The sequence below is a fragment of the Oryzias melastigma genome, linkage group LG6 (genome assembly GCF_002922805.2).
Source record: "Oryzias melastigma strain HK-1 linkage group LG6, ASM292280v2, whole genome shotgun sequence".
In the NCBI taxonomy this organism is placed as follows: domain Eukaryota; kingdom Metazoa; phylum Chordata; class Actinopteri; order Beloniformes; family Adrianichthyidae; genus Oryzias; species Oryzias melastigma.
Genome location: NC_050517.1, coordinates 31511014 through 31526628, shown reverse-complemented (window position 1 = coordinate 31526628; position 15615 = coordinate 31511014). Strand labels below are relative to the sequence as shown.

The 15615-nt window shown below is 37.4% G+C and overlaps 2 protein-coding genes across 5 annotated transcripts in view; one reads left to right on the top strand and one right to left on the bottom strand.

Annotated features, from left to right (window-relative positions):
* zgc:173742 (DNA topoisomerase I, mitochondrial) overlaps positions 1-8750 on the bottom strand; it is a 34081-nt gene extending 25331 nt beyond the window's left edge. For 2 of the 4 annotated variants that reach the window (XM_024281669.1, XM_024281670.1), the window contains exons 1-4: positions 4581-4735; positions 4307-4416; positions 2899-2953; positions 555-598 (exon numbers count right to left, since the gene is read on the bottom strand). In XM_024281669.1, the coding sequence (XP_024137437.1) occupies positions 555-598; positions 2899-2953; positions 4307-4416 (209 nt within the window). In that variant the 5' untranslated portion in view covers positions 4581-4735. Of the gene's footprint in view, positions 1-554; positions 599-2898; positions 2954-4306; positions 4417-4580; positions 4736-7994; positions 8099-8611 lie in introns of those variants that run through there. The other 2 variants (XM_024281672.2, XM_024281673.2) reach the window with 2 other exon arrangements.
* The window catches only part of mlycd (malonyl-CoA decarboxylase), a 20035-nt gene continuing 12528 nt past the window's right edge, over positions 8109-15615 (top strand). Inside the window, exon 1 of the mRNA XM_024281677.2 lies at positions 8109-9180. Coding sequence (XP_024137445.1) covers positions 8641-9180 — 540 coding nt within the window. The 5' untranslated portion in view covers positions 8109-8640. The remainder of the gene's footprint in view (positions 9181-15615) is intronic.

Here is a 15615-nt window from a genome sequence, read left to right as displayed (position 1 = left end):
AAGATTTGACATTCGGGGTTCTGAAAGTCATCCAACCCTACATCAAAAGCATGTTCTTCCAGGAGGAGGCTCACTAAGGAAATTGAAATTTTTACATTTAGACTATTTGTTACAAAAATAACACTGAAACGCAGAATCTTTTTCGAATGTCTCCTCAGAAACGACGGAGCTAAATCTACATCTAAGAAATAATCCATTTGCAACAGCATGGGAACACTGCTGTGAGACAGATTACACTCAGCAGGCCTTCAGCCACAGTCTGCCACAGAGGCAACTTCCTGCTGCTCATCCAACCACTGAAACAAAGCATGCTCATTTATTACCCTCCTGACAAGCTCCGTATAGCCGTCCTCTGTGCGCACCGAAATTCATTTCAGGGACAGCTTAACAAAATGTACAAAATAAAAGACTTCTGTCCGAAGCCTGAGGACCACAACACAAAAGAATACATTTTAACATCACAAAGAATAAAGAAAGGGGGGAAAAAAAGCTTTTCAGCTTGCAGTCTTAGTCATACATTCTAACATCTTCTAGGTAATGGAAATCGTTCCTACCTGGAAATGCTGACTTGCTGGATTTCTGCCTTTGGCGTCTTTACCTATAAGAGCACAAAACATTTAATTACTAAACAATATCAATACTTCAAACAAAAATCAGGCACCAACTGGCTGATGAAAAATCCACAAATAAAAGTGTTTTTACTTTTATTTTTTTAGGGCTTGAATGCAATTATTAACACCAAAAGTCTAATAAGCCTAAAATATGCAGACTAGTTATATTTTTAGTTGATTGTGAATTCACTGCCAAGTTTCAATTCAAAGTACTTGGCACAAACACATCAGCAGTATGACATCACTCCATCACTTCATTAACACTTTTAGATTAAACCGCACTCATTTCTCTGCCCAATCTGCATGAATAGCAAATGTTATACAAGAAGCGTTGAGTGACTGGATCCGTCTTGACTTAATGAGGCCATGCTAAACATTTTGGTAAATACTGCCAAACGGGGAAAAGACTCCAAGATCACAGAATTATTGGTACACGTCTGTTATTGGTGGAAATTAAAGAAATTTTACAATACAATAGAGGTTTCACTAAACTGATATTAGGAAAAAATCCATAAAATAAGTTTTACCAAAGGTAATGAAAGTGGCTCCAAACTTTATCAATTGTGGCAGCAGAAATTGATTTGAATTATTTCTTTGGGGGTGTTTTAATTCCATCAATACCATACTAATATACTACCAACTAATATAATACCAACATTAAAGAGGGTCAATAATTTTACAAGTTTTATGTTAAGGGTTGCACCAAATATATTTGGCCAAGAATAGCAAGAAAAACAAAAAACAAAAAAAAAACACGCATGTGGCCTTCGGTGGACGTCAGTTAAAGTAAGGCCAAAGAGTGGAATGTGATGCAACGATACGATAAAAGTTTGGGAATAAATGTGCATTGACAATCTTGCACATTTTTCCAGAAGTCAGCAGTGTGGAGGTATTTTAAAGTGACTGAGTGACATAAAAACCACATGTTTCAGTGAATATGGAAGCAAATTATCAAGATGGGGCTCATCTGCTAAAACATTTAGCTGTTAACATTTTTTTTCCTCATCAAGAAGAAGGGTCTAAGGCAGGGGTGGGCAAACTTTTTTCACTTGTGAAAATTAATTTATTTACTTTAAAATAGAACATTTGGGAGTTTTTAATATAAAACTGTGGCTTTGGTTCTAAGTTTGGAGACAACTGCACCAATGAGTTGATGCACCTCAGGTAAAATGCAAATTTACAGAAGTCCTGCGTTCATGTGGTGTTCGAATGATGAAAAAATTAATGAAAAACAACAAAACTTCCAGCACCAAATGAATGCAAAATAACTTTCTGCACCTAGACATAAGGTCAATTATTTGTAGTGCACCATCTTTGGGGAGACACCAGAATCACAAGGAAAAAACAATAACAACAAACAATAAGGATTATCAATATAATTTACTCTAGTCTGGCGGGCCAGATTAAGTAGTTTAATGGGCAGCATATGGCCCCCCGGGCCGTAGTTTGCCCACCCCTAGTCTAATGAAATAAATACCTCCCCCAAAAACAGTCTTTTGGGCCTTACAGTTTGTGGAACTAAATTGTAAAGAATTGTCAAAGTGACGCACCGTTGTACTCAAGGTGTTTCAAGCAGCCACTTTCAATGAAAAGTCTATGCAAATGTCTTGCTTCTGCATCTGGAACGCACGTGATCTGTGAAAGTTTTTTTTTTTTTCTTCCAGTTTTTAAGTCCGGTTGCAAGTCGGGCGTTTATTGATTACGCACTGAAGGTTCAACCTGGTTGAACATTTTCACGCTGAATCATGACAACGCAGCGCTGTGACCCAGATTAAATAGAGACGCGCTCAAAACATGGAAGTACAAATCATTGTAAACATGATCGAAAAGGAGACTAATAATTCCGGATTGTGCCCGGCCGGTTCAATACGATACCAAGATGGACATTTATTGGAAAAACAGAACTGTGAAAACGAAAAGTCTGGAGCAAGATTGGTGGGATTTGCACTACTTTGACCTCTGCCCTTTGTAGGAGGCAGACGAGCGCTAATAAACAGTAATAAGACAAAGAAAAAGAATCCCCTTCCTGCCGCTACCTGCATGTCTGGTGCTTACACCACCGGCTGGCTGCGCATTCATCAAACTCTGTAGTGTGTTCCTGAACGCATCACATGCAGCCGGTGAGAATGCAGCTTCAGACTGGTTAAAAATGCTCTGCTAAAAGTAATTTTCTCATACAAAAATATGCATAACTTAGCACTTTAGTTACTATAAAAGCAACATAACAGCTTGAAATCTCATACTTGGAAATAAAAGTAAAAGACTGGTCTTAAAGAAGTGGTTTTACCTTCTTTTGAGACTTTTCATTAATCACCTCCTCTGTGAATTTATTGGGTTTTGTGCTGTTAAAAAAAAACAAAGAGAAAAGGAACAAAATGAGAAAAGTACAAGTCATGCTAGGTCTGCTGTATGCACGAACACAGGAATGCAACATGTTGACACTGAAAAAAAGGTAAATGTATCTTTATTTTTTTTTTGACAAAGAATGGACCAAAAGTGTTTCTTTATTAGACTCAACAACTCAACTTTCAGAGTTAATTAGTCAGGGCTGTTTGTGCAAAAGCAGACATTCCAAATAAAAATATCAGGCATGCCAGGTCAGCCAGAACAGGGAAAAAATGAATAAAAACTGATTTATTCGCATTGCTGAATTTTAATACGGTTCATATCAGACATTTGCATTTTTATCAAAAGCTCAATACTAAGTTCAATTATTTTTCGAAATAGTGTTTCCATGCAAGAAGGCGTGTCAGGTGTTTTCCTACAATGGCGTAACTTGAAGCAAGTAGCTTCATTTTCCACCGAGTGACACCAAACAAGAATTGAAAATTTCATTCTTCTCCCCTGATTGCAACAAACAAGCATGGAGCAAGATTACAAAACAGCTTTGGCTCGAGGTAAAGGTTGGAAAAACTAAATACACATCTGTCTTGTTAGGCTCATTCCAGCTCTGTACTAAAATGTCACCAAACAGACAAGTATTTCCCCAAACATATTTCTTCTCAGCCTGACCTTTCCATCCTTCAAGCTACAAAGTGGCATAAGCAGCAATCACCTCTCATTTAGGAACTTTTTAATGCACACATTTGAGGACATAAATCAGAAAAAATAAAGTTCCAGGACTCTTGTGGCTGAGGATGATGAGTTGATCCTTAATCACTAATTCAGTCAGTGTGGCATGAAATAACATGAGGCCAGCTCCCACAGTCAGACAGACAGCAACGTGCTCTGCTGCCACTGGCACTTACAGGTGTCTATTCATCTCCCCGCTTTCATCAATTACACAAGCCAATGACAGATGCCTCCACGTTCATTTGTCTGCTCATATATGCATGGTAATAAACGCATCAGATATCAAAGTAAATTAATTTATTCATATGAAGATGGAGTGCCCACTGTACTCTGAAATGAATGCGTGCACTCGATGCCACTAACCCGCCTAACAGCTCAGCCAGTGGAGCCTTCTCATTCTCCATCTTTGTTTGGTGGTGCGCATTTTTTTTAATGTTTCTTCGTGATTTATTTCGTAATATTCATAATTTGTAAAGCAGCTGTGAGTCCTAAGCTAACAGATGATGGATGAGCTGCACTGGAGCAGCAATTGAGTCAGAATTTAATCGGTAACTCAAGGCCCTGAGCGGGAGCTGGGGAGCGGCTTTCGGACGGCCGCCATGTTTGTTTCCGGCATCACTCACCTGTGTTTGATCAGATCTCTGAAGTCACCTGTGCTTTCACCGCCGTCCAACTTCTTCAGCTTTCTGCTTTTCGCTTTCTCTTCTACTTTCACACACTTTTCTCTTCCCATCTTTCAAACCAAGGACACGTGTCAGAAAATAACAGAAAAAAACAATGCAAGCCAGCTAACTAGCTAGCTAGATAGCGCGTGGAAAAGTTACAACATTCAAAATTAGTAGAAGATTTGATCTGAAAAATCATCAAATCGCTTTAAGATAAGTCAGAAAAACATACCTTAACTCTCACCACTACGTACGTCCGCAAAACTGACACGCTTATTTAAAATCTGCAGCTTTATTCCGTCCTTCTGTAACAGGCAGAAGCTTGTGCCGCGCGCGCTGGTTTACTGCCGCTGTGCGGAGTTTGCGTCATCAAGAGCTGCATTCTGATTGGCTAAAACAAATACATTCAGGTGCTTAAAGTGAATAAGTAAACTAGGTTGTGAATGTTTTTAAATAAATAGTTTAAACACGAAAGTAAACATTGTAAACTTGAAATAAATATTGAAAATGTAAAAAATTTAAATTATTTGTTTGTATTTTCTACTTTTTTTGTTGAGCTCGAAGCCCCGCCCCCACCTAAAAATAAGGTCAATAAAGCGGGAATAAAACTGAAAACTGAGAACTGAAAGCAAATAAGGAGAAAGGTGGAAAAAATGCTGAAAATACAAATATACATTATTTATTTATACATATTTGGTAAAAGCTTTTTTTAAATTCAAACTTTAGATTAGAGTTATCTCATTTTCAATTTTAATTTCAAGTTTACAATATAACATTTTGCAAAATGTACTATATCATTTTTAAATTTCAGGAATTCCCCCAAGTGTACAATGTGTACTTTAGAGTATAAAGACTTTTTTTCATTTAAATTTTCAATCTGGTTTTTATTTCATTTTAAGCTGATCTGAATTTGATCCCCTTATGTAAAGAATTTCTTCATTTAAGGTTTAATATTCAAGTTAATATACGTCAAACATGTAGACATTAAATTGAAAATGAAAAACCTCTAGTTTATGATTGTAATTTGGTGTACACTTTCTGAGGAGATTTATATAGATGTCTCTCAACAAAAACTACAATTCAGTTCACATACTCTAATATTTTATTTGGCGGTCGTGACAAAGAACCAATAATTCAGTTTTTGTTCAGCAACTACATTTTTTTGTTATTTTTTTAATTCACAAATGTTGATTTATAGTTATTTTTTTAACCCTAATGTTTAGGTTGGATTTTTTTTTTCTTTCTGTACATGCATACACACACACACACACACACACATATATATATATATACTGTATATATAGAATGTTGATATAATGCCATGTGTTGTAATATTGTATAACTTATCAATTAAAAAAAGTGTCTCCCCCCTGAACCTAAGATCATTGCCTTTGCTAAAAGTTTTTTAGACGGATGGTTGCAAAAATAAATACAAATTAAACATCACAATAACACCACATAGGCTGGTTAGTTCCTAAATAGTCTATGTAAATAAGTGACTGACAACAAATTAGACACACATATCTTAGTCTGACACTTTGATATGTTTAAATAGTTTATTGATTTATTAATTACTGACCATTAGTTCACTCATTAAAGACCAAATTGAAGTTGTAGACACTTAATCTTTGTGTTCTTCCTCTCTGCGGCCTTTTGGCAGCAACAGCAAATCCTCTGCCTCCAATTGACACTTCATTGGGTTTTCTTCTCTGAATTTTCTCATGTCTCCTTTTAGCTACATCCTAAAACAACATATTTGGTATTCTTTTATGATTGATGATATTCAAACATTGTTTTTTTTTAATTCCTGTATGGGAATAATTTTTTTAAGAAAAATTAAGGCATTTTTTAAAGAAATAAAACCATAACTTGATATCTGGTCAAATAACAGACAGAGATGAATCAATTTGTCTTTCATTTTTGAAGATGTTTCACCTGTTGTCCAAGAGGTGTTCCCAATTCTGAAAAACAGTTGCAAGAGTGGTTCAGTGCAATGGTTTACATGCACCCAAGAAGAGACGTTAAAGACATGATCTCTCATTCTATTGGTCGGGAGATTCATGTGCAAAGAAAAAATCCAAGTGGATTCAGCTCGTTGTTAATGGTGTATACTTATTTTGAGGTTTTCTACATTGGCTAAAGGTGCAAAGCCCTTTCCGGTCACGTTCATCCATATTCATGCGTGATCAGGTGTTATCCAGACCCAAAGGGTGAAATTCAGTATCTTGCCCAAAGACACTTTGACCCATAGAAGGTAGGAACTGAACCTGTGACCTTCTGATCAGAGGTCAACTGCTGTCTCTCTGCACTGCAGTCATTAAAGGGGGGTTGGATTGGAAATGGTTTATTTTAATCAATTAAAGCAAGAAAAATGGGCAAACAAGACAACCAACAGAAGTTTATGTGCATACAAAGACATATCACACTTTGGGTAATTTGGCATGAAAGGGTAAAAACATGAACTATGATCCTTGATTTTTTTTCCCTTCTACTTTAATGAGATCAACCTGTATAACTTGGTCTGCAAAGGAATCTTATTCAAATTACTGAGGTATTAATGAGTAAATTACATAAATTAAAATACATGCAAACTGATCAAAAAGACTCAGTTCACCATTGAATTAACTGCAAAGTTTACCTTTTTTTAAAAAGTGTTTACTAGAATTTCTCACATGAGAAATATAATAATAATAAATTATTATAATAATAAATATAATACAACTCCTTAAAAGACCAAAACCAACTCCTTGTACAATTTGACCAGAATGTTGGAAGAATGGAAAGTTTGAAACACCAACACAGTAGCATAAAGTCTATACACAGAATATAAACATTGGGTACAATCATTTAAAAGGGTTATAACCAGTAACTGTATCTGAGAACTGGTCTCCATGAGTGTGACAGCATCCACAGAAAATGTTTTACTTACAGCTCCGTCCAAATGGCGTCAATTCAGTCGCCATTTTTTTCACAAAATATATGCCGCCATCTTGGAGACAGGCAATCTCAGTAAGCAGTGATTGGTAACCACTCTTGCCGAACAGGAGTGAGCTTGTTAAAAGCAGATTTGGGAGAATTTCTCAATCAAATGTTTTGAACGTAAGACAGGAGACCACCTATTTTTCTGAGAGGGACCTGGTTGCAGCAAGATGGCGTCCAAACACAACATCATAGTCATAATTAGCTGCTAGCAGAAATGTGGCAACTGGAGCCGAAAGCAGAATTTGCAAATCTATACTAGAAGATTCCAAACCATAACAGTAACCTTAACCCAGTCACTCCTAAAAACACTGAAGCTTTAAAATGAAAACACTGAAGCTGATAGCCAGTCAAAATATTAGCCAAATGTCAAATTACCAAAAAAAAAAACAAAAAAAAAAACCTTGGTTAGCCAAAACAGCTAGCGTGTATATTTTAGACTAACTCCAAAACAGTCGGATCCGGCCCCCGGGCCTTGACTTTGACACATGAGTTCTAGGGGAAGAGTGGGAACTTTGTTCAACTCAGTCAAAGACTTACAGATAGATAGATAGGTCTTTATTGTCCCTATCACAAGGACAATGAAATTGGAGGAACCGTTAAAGTGTAAAGAAGAAAGTTGGTAAACAGAAATGTCGCAAAGACATAATATAAAATATGTAAAAACCTTTTGGCCCCGTCTTGGGGCCATGTTGGTGTGTGCATCTTCCAGGTCCAGGTCCTCTTGACTTTTGTTGATGCATCTGATTGGTCAGTTTATATCTTGAATAACTTGCTCCGCAGAAAAATATTATAAAAAAAAAAAAGAAAAAAAAAGAGAAAACATTGTCAGCGAGAACATGTTTAAAGAAAAGAAAACAGAGCTTTTTAATCATTATTCCCAGAAATAGAACAAAAAATAAAACAGGTTTTGACTTCTTCTAGCCAGCAGGTACTTGCTGTTTGGAAGCGGTGCACTCGGGGTGGAGGGTAGTTGGTTTCACTCAGTCCAGTTCTCATATATAGTCAATGGTTACAACAAACCCATTTCCCCTTTGAGGGATCAATTAAGTTATTTTTAATTCTATTCTATTCTATTCTATTCTATTCTATTCTATTCTATTCTATTCTATTCTATTCTATTCTATTCTATTCTATTCTATTCTACTCTACTCTACTCTAATATGAGATCAAGTTCAATAACATTATTATATTTGAATAAATCCACCTCTTTGCTCGCTGCCATGACAACCGCACTGTCTCTTTAAGAAACCCGGAAGTGATTGCATGATACCCGACCCGTACAGCGGGCTGGCAGCTCACGCGCTCCTGCGATGATCCCTCACTTCGCTCTTCGGGCTGTTCGTAGCAGCGTGAGGTGCTGGCGTCACGGGGCTGTCCTTAAAGTTACCCGAGAGGCCTCCGCCGTCAGCGGTTGGCGCTGCTTCTCTGCCCGCGGTCGCGCGTCGGGTATGGAGGAGATCCTGGCCAGGGTGGTCGTACCTTTACCCTCATACGAGACAAGAGAGAAATCCCCGCCTCCCCCAGAGTCCAACAGCTTGGACTTTATGCACTTCTACAGAAGTTTAGACGAAGTTGACAAAGTCGAGTTGCTGACAAAGCTGTCTAGAGACTACGGAGTGGACCACAAAGGCGCGTCGGAGCTGGCCGTGAAGCTGCTGGACACGCAGCTGCGCGACCTGGCGACCATCCTGCAGGTCGAAGACCGGCTCCGTTACAGTCTGACGCCCCGTTACAAGCAGCTGCTGTGTCACATCAGCAGGGTGGAAGGCGGGGTGAAGTTTCTGGTGGACCTCCGAGCTGATGTTCTTGAATTGATCACATCCAAAGTCAGCGAAAGCCCTCAAATCAGGGTAATCTGTTTGTTTACATTTTCTACGGGTGCTCGCGTGGTTCAGCCAGAGAACTCGCTTTTCATGATTGACGTCACAGTCCTGAATTCTTTCCTCGATATTGTATTTGGGTGGATGTTTGGGATGGCTGAGCTCAGCTGCCTGCATAGCTAACCTTCACGAGGAGAAATGTGCGCGTGCGCCTTACATGGTTTATATTTCATCACAGATGGTGATGACCTTTACCCCAGTTCACTTGACTTACCCCAGATAATGTGCTGAATTCAATATTTCGGTTCCTTCTAGCGGTTATTTGAACTCAGAACATGGATCAATGTTTTTCCTTAATATTTACCCCCCCACCCACCCATCTAAACAGTAAAATAGACAGTTTGTCAAAGCTGACATCCATCATAGCTGCTGCTAGAAAGATCTCCAGATGAAGGTTGTTGGTTTTTGCTCATCAGACAGGAGCTATTATTTAGAAACCACATAGCCAAAGAGTGTAGAACAAAAGAAAGTAAGAAATATTTAGTTTCTTACATCCAAAATAGTTCATGGAATGATTACTGTGGTAGTTGCTTTTCTAGTAACTTGTGAATACTGGTCTCCCTCCAACTATATATTTTTCCTATTGTAAAATTGTTTAATTTTAAGTAAATTAGCAACAAACCTTTAATATATATTCATGGGCTACGTTTTCATCCTTTATAGTAATTTTCAAAACAAAATAGAGTTTACATAATATTTTAGCAACATGCTAACGTTTTTAAATAATTTAGTTTACTGAGAAATGTCATGCTATTTTGGAGTTTAGCTAATATTTAAGCAATGTGCAAACATTTTTGGCTAACTTCTTGTCTACTTGAGTCTTTCAGGCTAATTTAGAGTTTAGCTTCTATTTTAGGAATAGGCTAACGTTTTTGAGGAATTTTAGGCTACCTAGGAGTTTAGCTAGTATTAAAGTAATATTCTAGCTTTTTTTTGTTAATTTGGCACCTAATGATGTTTTTTGGGTTAATTTGGAGTTTAGCTAATATTTTAGCAACATACTAATGTCCTTAGCTATTTTTTTAACTACTGAAGTTTTTATAGACTAATTTAGAGTTTAGCTACTATTTTATAAACAGACTAGCATTTTTATCAAATGTATTTTTCTGAGGAATTTTAGGCTGTTTTGGAGTTTAAGCAATATGCTAGCTTTTTGGCTAATCTGTCATCTACTGAGGTTTTTTTTTTTTTTTACAATAATTTGGAGTTTAGCTAATATTTTAGCAACATGTTGACGTCTTTGCCTAATTTTTTTACCTACTGAGGTTTTTATAGACTAATTTAGAGTTTAGTTTCTATTTTAGGAACAGTGTAAGGTTTTTACTCCTGTAGCGTACTGAAAAATTTTAGGCTATTTTGGAGTTTAGCTAGTATTTAATCTAATGCCTCCCTTGCCTAATTTTCCAGCCTGGGATGAATAAAGTATTGCTATTCTATTCTATTCTATTCTATTCTATTCTATTCTATTCTATTCTATTCTATTCTATTCTAATCAACGTGCTAGCTTTTTTGGGGGGCTAATTTAGAGTTTAGCTCATATTAAAGCAACACACCAAATATTTTTGCAAAATTGGCACGTATTAAGGATTTTTAAGCAATTTCACTACAAATTATTCAGAAATTTAGGTAAACTTACGCGTTCTTTCATAGTTCCTACATGAAATTTCCAGTCTTATGGCAAATTTAACATTTTGCAAATAGCTTTTGCGTTTTCAGCAAATAACTCCAGCAATTAAAATAAATTGCATCACTATTTTCAGCAAAAAACATTCACACTAGCATCATTGGAGGTAATGTAACTTTTCTAGTTAGAAATTACATCTGAACTGTAGGCAGGACCTTTGATTACACTCTCCCCTGCTAGCTTATAGCACCTCACAAGTTCAAGCTAACATTAGTGTAGCAAAATGGCGAGCAATATCGGAGCTATCCTGCCGTACAGTTTTGAGTCATGCTGGCAGCTCAGACGAAGAAAAAAAAAGACGTACGTGGATCCATTTGTCTGCAGGTGGATGCATCAGAATGAAGCGGCGCGGGGAGACTTTGGCTCATGTCAGTGTCTGGATCACAAACCTTTGCGTTTTCAAACCGCATGTGTTCATCTACTCCCGACCCAACACTATCTGAATAAAGAAATCCGTATTTTAAACATGAAAAAATACTATTTAAAAAGTGAAATAATATTATTTCATTTATTATTTGAAAAATGCTACAAGAACATGTTAAAAATAAAAACACATTTTTTATTGGAGTAGGTCTTTAAGCTGTTCTTGTGGCATTTATCTGATGTTGGTCCTGCTGCTCTGCAGAAACTATGTCCTAGAATAGAATAATTTTCTTTCCATATTGGCTAAAATAGCAACATTAAAATTGAAAGACTACTGGAAATACTTGGCTAAAAAGATGATCAGAGTGGGACTTTAGAGCGTAATTGAAAGAATAAAAAGTCTATTCCCTTGTACCTCATTGTTCAGTGAAATATAATTACTGCTCTTTAATTCAATCTGATCCTGGAGTGTAGCGGCATTCATTCTCATCATTTTTCAGGTAGCATGCTCACTAACTTTTATTCCATGTACCTGGTGCATACAGATGAGCACGACTGCTGCATGCTCACTCTGTGCAGTCTGCTTACTTTAGATTATAATTAGATTTATAAATTGAACATCGGCTCGCTATAATCCTGTGTTTTGAATAATTGCTTTTTATGTGTCACAGAGGCCTGCAGCAGCTCTTTAATTGTAATTATAAGCCCAAAGCTCCTGTGGTGTGATGCAAAAGCTCTTATTTTGTATTGGAAAAATGCAAAAATCCTGCAGTTGCTGCAGCAAAAGATGCAGTTCTTTCAAACGGGCCACATGAAATGCAGTTTTTTAGGTAATTTACTGATTAAAATGGAAAAGCAGCATCAGTAAGTGGTGAAAAAAATCCTCCTCTCTGCTCTGGGTATCAATCTGCCAGATAGGAGCTGCTTTAGCTGTAATTGATTCTAGTCAAAATAATGATGTGAATACATTTCTGAAACACTATTTTTAAAAACCTGATGTGTTTATACTGCTGAAGTTGACTTTATAAGCCTGAATGGAGCTGAAGGAGCTCTCATTCTCCTTCTCGGATCTTTATGTAATTTTTCGGTTACCTGCGGTGAGGTGGTTCAGATGTATTTAATCCCAATAACTCCTGCCCACTGAGAGCTTGTATAGCTCGCAAAGGTCCAGGCTTCCTACGGAGTCCTTTGCTCCGCCGTGACCACCGTGCTCTGGGTGAAGTCTTCGCTTGTTGTTATTGCTGGGATTGATTGGGCTGAAAAATGAGGAAAAGGTCAGTGTAAATATAAAGCTTTTAGAGTTGAAATTGATGGTATGTGTAAGCCGGCAGGAGGACGAGCTTGGCGATCAAAGCAGCGGGATTGCTGACCTGAAGCAGAGAAAGAAAGAAAGTTCTGGCTTTAGTGACGTTTGCCAATCAGGAAGTTGAAGTTTCTGTGGTTCTTTGGAAAAATTAAGCTAAAAATGTGCAGCAGATTACAATTTCTCTTGTTCAGGCATTAGATTTTTGACCCTATATTTCAACTCACAAATGAAGTCAAGGCCCGGGGGCCGGATCCGGCACTCCAGATCATTTTATTTTAGTTTTCTATTCCTGCTGTAAAGTGACATTCCCTGCAGTCCTTACATAGTGACCTTCCTGTTCGTTCATATCTTTTTTTTTGCTTATTACTTTAAAACGTGTCAAAGTCACGGCCCGGGGGCCGGATCCGGCCCTCCAGGTAATTCTATCCGGCCCTCCAGATCATTTTATTTTATTGTTATTAATGACCCGATGTTATCTTGGGCTCATTTCTAACTTGTATAATTTTGACATAATATATTTTTATGGAGAGTAAAATATTGAAAGTTATTTAAGGTTTAAGTTGATTTATTCTGGAATAACATTCATGCATTTTATTATTCAGAATTATGGTAAAAAGTTGTAGTTTTAAAGTTTGAAGAATTGGCATTCTGATACTAAATGCTAAAATAGTCCAAAAAAACTTATGCTGTTTAGGAGTTTAGCCAATATTTCAGCTTCATGCTAGCTGTCTTGTCTAATTTAGGCTTTTTTTTTTCGTTTATTTTTGGCTGTTTTAGAGTTTAGCTAATATTTCAGCTATATGTTAGCTATCATTTGACCTTGGGAGAGGTTGCCATCTTGAATTTTCAAAAAAAAAGTTACCCTTTGTTCCTTCTACAAATGTACAGGTCTCTTAGGGATTTCAATCCATTGCCTCCTTACTCATTGAGGATCATTTGGAAGCTATTTGGGAGAAAATTTTTATTTTAAATAATGTACATTTGTACATAATATAGATCCTGTTGGCCGGACATGTTTTACAGGAATATTATGAAAATGTAATGTCTGAATCGCTGGCTCAAGCTGAACAAAATGATATATTATACAATAGGATCAAATTAGGAATGTGGGTGTGGTTAGTAAAAACCTCCGTTGCTAAGCAAATCAAACAAATTACTTTTGCATTTTCGCATAAAAATGACATAGAATTGTTCATCACCACCAGGCGACCAAAAAAAATAAAAGGTTTCTATGGAGATAAACCAAAACAAAAGCCGCCATTTAAAAAAATATATATTTTAGCAAACGTTTGGTGGGTGAGTTGTGCCGTACAACGGCACTTGCTGCTTTAATTTATTTTTTTAAATATCTTGTATGCATAGTTAGGTTGGCATAAACGATAAATAGTATAGATTGGATATTTCACAAAACCTTTGTGTGATTGTCCATTGTTTCGGCAGCCAGCTGAGTAAATGTTCAGTTGTTGGAGGTCTTTTGGCCTCCCGAAGACCCGGTGTTGTTTCCTGCTAAACCATTCAGTTTAATCTCACAATAACTGCAGCCGAGTGTATAGAAGGTCTTTGTCAGAGAGGCTGGGTGTCATCTAACAGCATTATCGCCTCGCTTGGTTGCTGCAGCTACAGTGTCAAAAAGTGCTGCTTGATTTAATGGAGTGCAGGTTTTGCAGCTTTGGCTCCGGCCCCCCCGGCCCCCCGGCCTGCTCCGGATCCTCACCTTAGGCCTCGGAGGACTTCATCTTCTGCAGGGTCAATGGAATACATATCTGGGTTTGATCTCCCTTTTGTGTGGCTGAGAGTTAGCTTCCCGGGGCAGCAGCTGCTCTATTCTCCAACCGCCGGCCCTTTTCTACATCAATAACGGCTCCGGATTATCAGAGATTATTTCACTCCAGGCGCTTTGAGGAATACAAATGCTTCTGCACAAAAGCAGGGATGGAAGTTTTGCTGAACTTTTTTTACAGCGTTACTTTTGATTTGCTTTCTTACTTGCTTTGAAGAATTTTCTGGCGTATCTGAGCTGGAAAAACATGGAGGTTTGAAGTATGTTTGAGCTGAAATGTAGTTAGTTTTGGATCTGATAAATCCACACCGGGAAGTTCTGCCAGTGGCTTTATTTTACTATGACTGCTGTTGTGCTTGTTTATATTAGCTATTATAATGATTGACATGCCTGCATTAAAGTCAGCCTGAAGAGAAATCGTTGGGTTGGAAGAGCCAATAAGAGCTGCATTTATGTACTGGAGTGTGTGGTCTGCACGCGCTTGTTTGTCTGTTTGCAAGAGATTTGCTTTAAATGAAGTCTGACCTTAGCCGGAGGAAAAGGCCTGCTTTGAAATGGCAAGGTGTTTATTGAAGTGCCCCCTCTACGCCCATCGCAAACTCCAGCAAATCACTATTCATAATGTGAAAACATTCAAACGGCACACAAAGAGCAGGGGACCCACAGCCGGCGCGCAGTGTTAGATAAGGGGCCGGAATTGTTCATTTTCTGCAGATAATCTGAGGAAACTTCACTGTCACTCAGTAAAATGCAGCTTTTGATCTCTGTCAGTAGAAGAGGCGTTTAAAGTTTTCTATTCCTGCTGTAAAGTGGCATTCCCTGCAGTCTTTACATAGTGACCTTCCTGTTTGTTCATATCTTCTTTTTGCTCATTACTTTAAAACATGTGTCAAGTCACGGCCCGGGGGCCGGATCCGGCCCTCCGGGTAATTCTATCCGGCCCTCCAGATCATTTTATTCTATTGTTATTAATGACCCGATGTTATCTTGAGCTCAAATCTATCTTGTGTAATTTTGACAAAATATATTTTTATGGAGAGTAAAATATTGAAAGTTATTTAAGGTTTAAGTTGATTTATTCTGGAATAATATTCCTGCTTTTTTATTATTCATAATTATGTTAAAAAATTACCGTTTTAAATTTTTAAAAGTTGCCATTCTGCTAGCTTTTTGGACCATTTTGGCATTTACTAAGATTTTTTAGGCTATTTTGGAGTTTAGCTAATATTTTAGCTACATGCTAGCTCTTTTGGCTAGCTTTTTTAGGCTGTT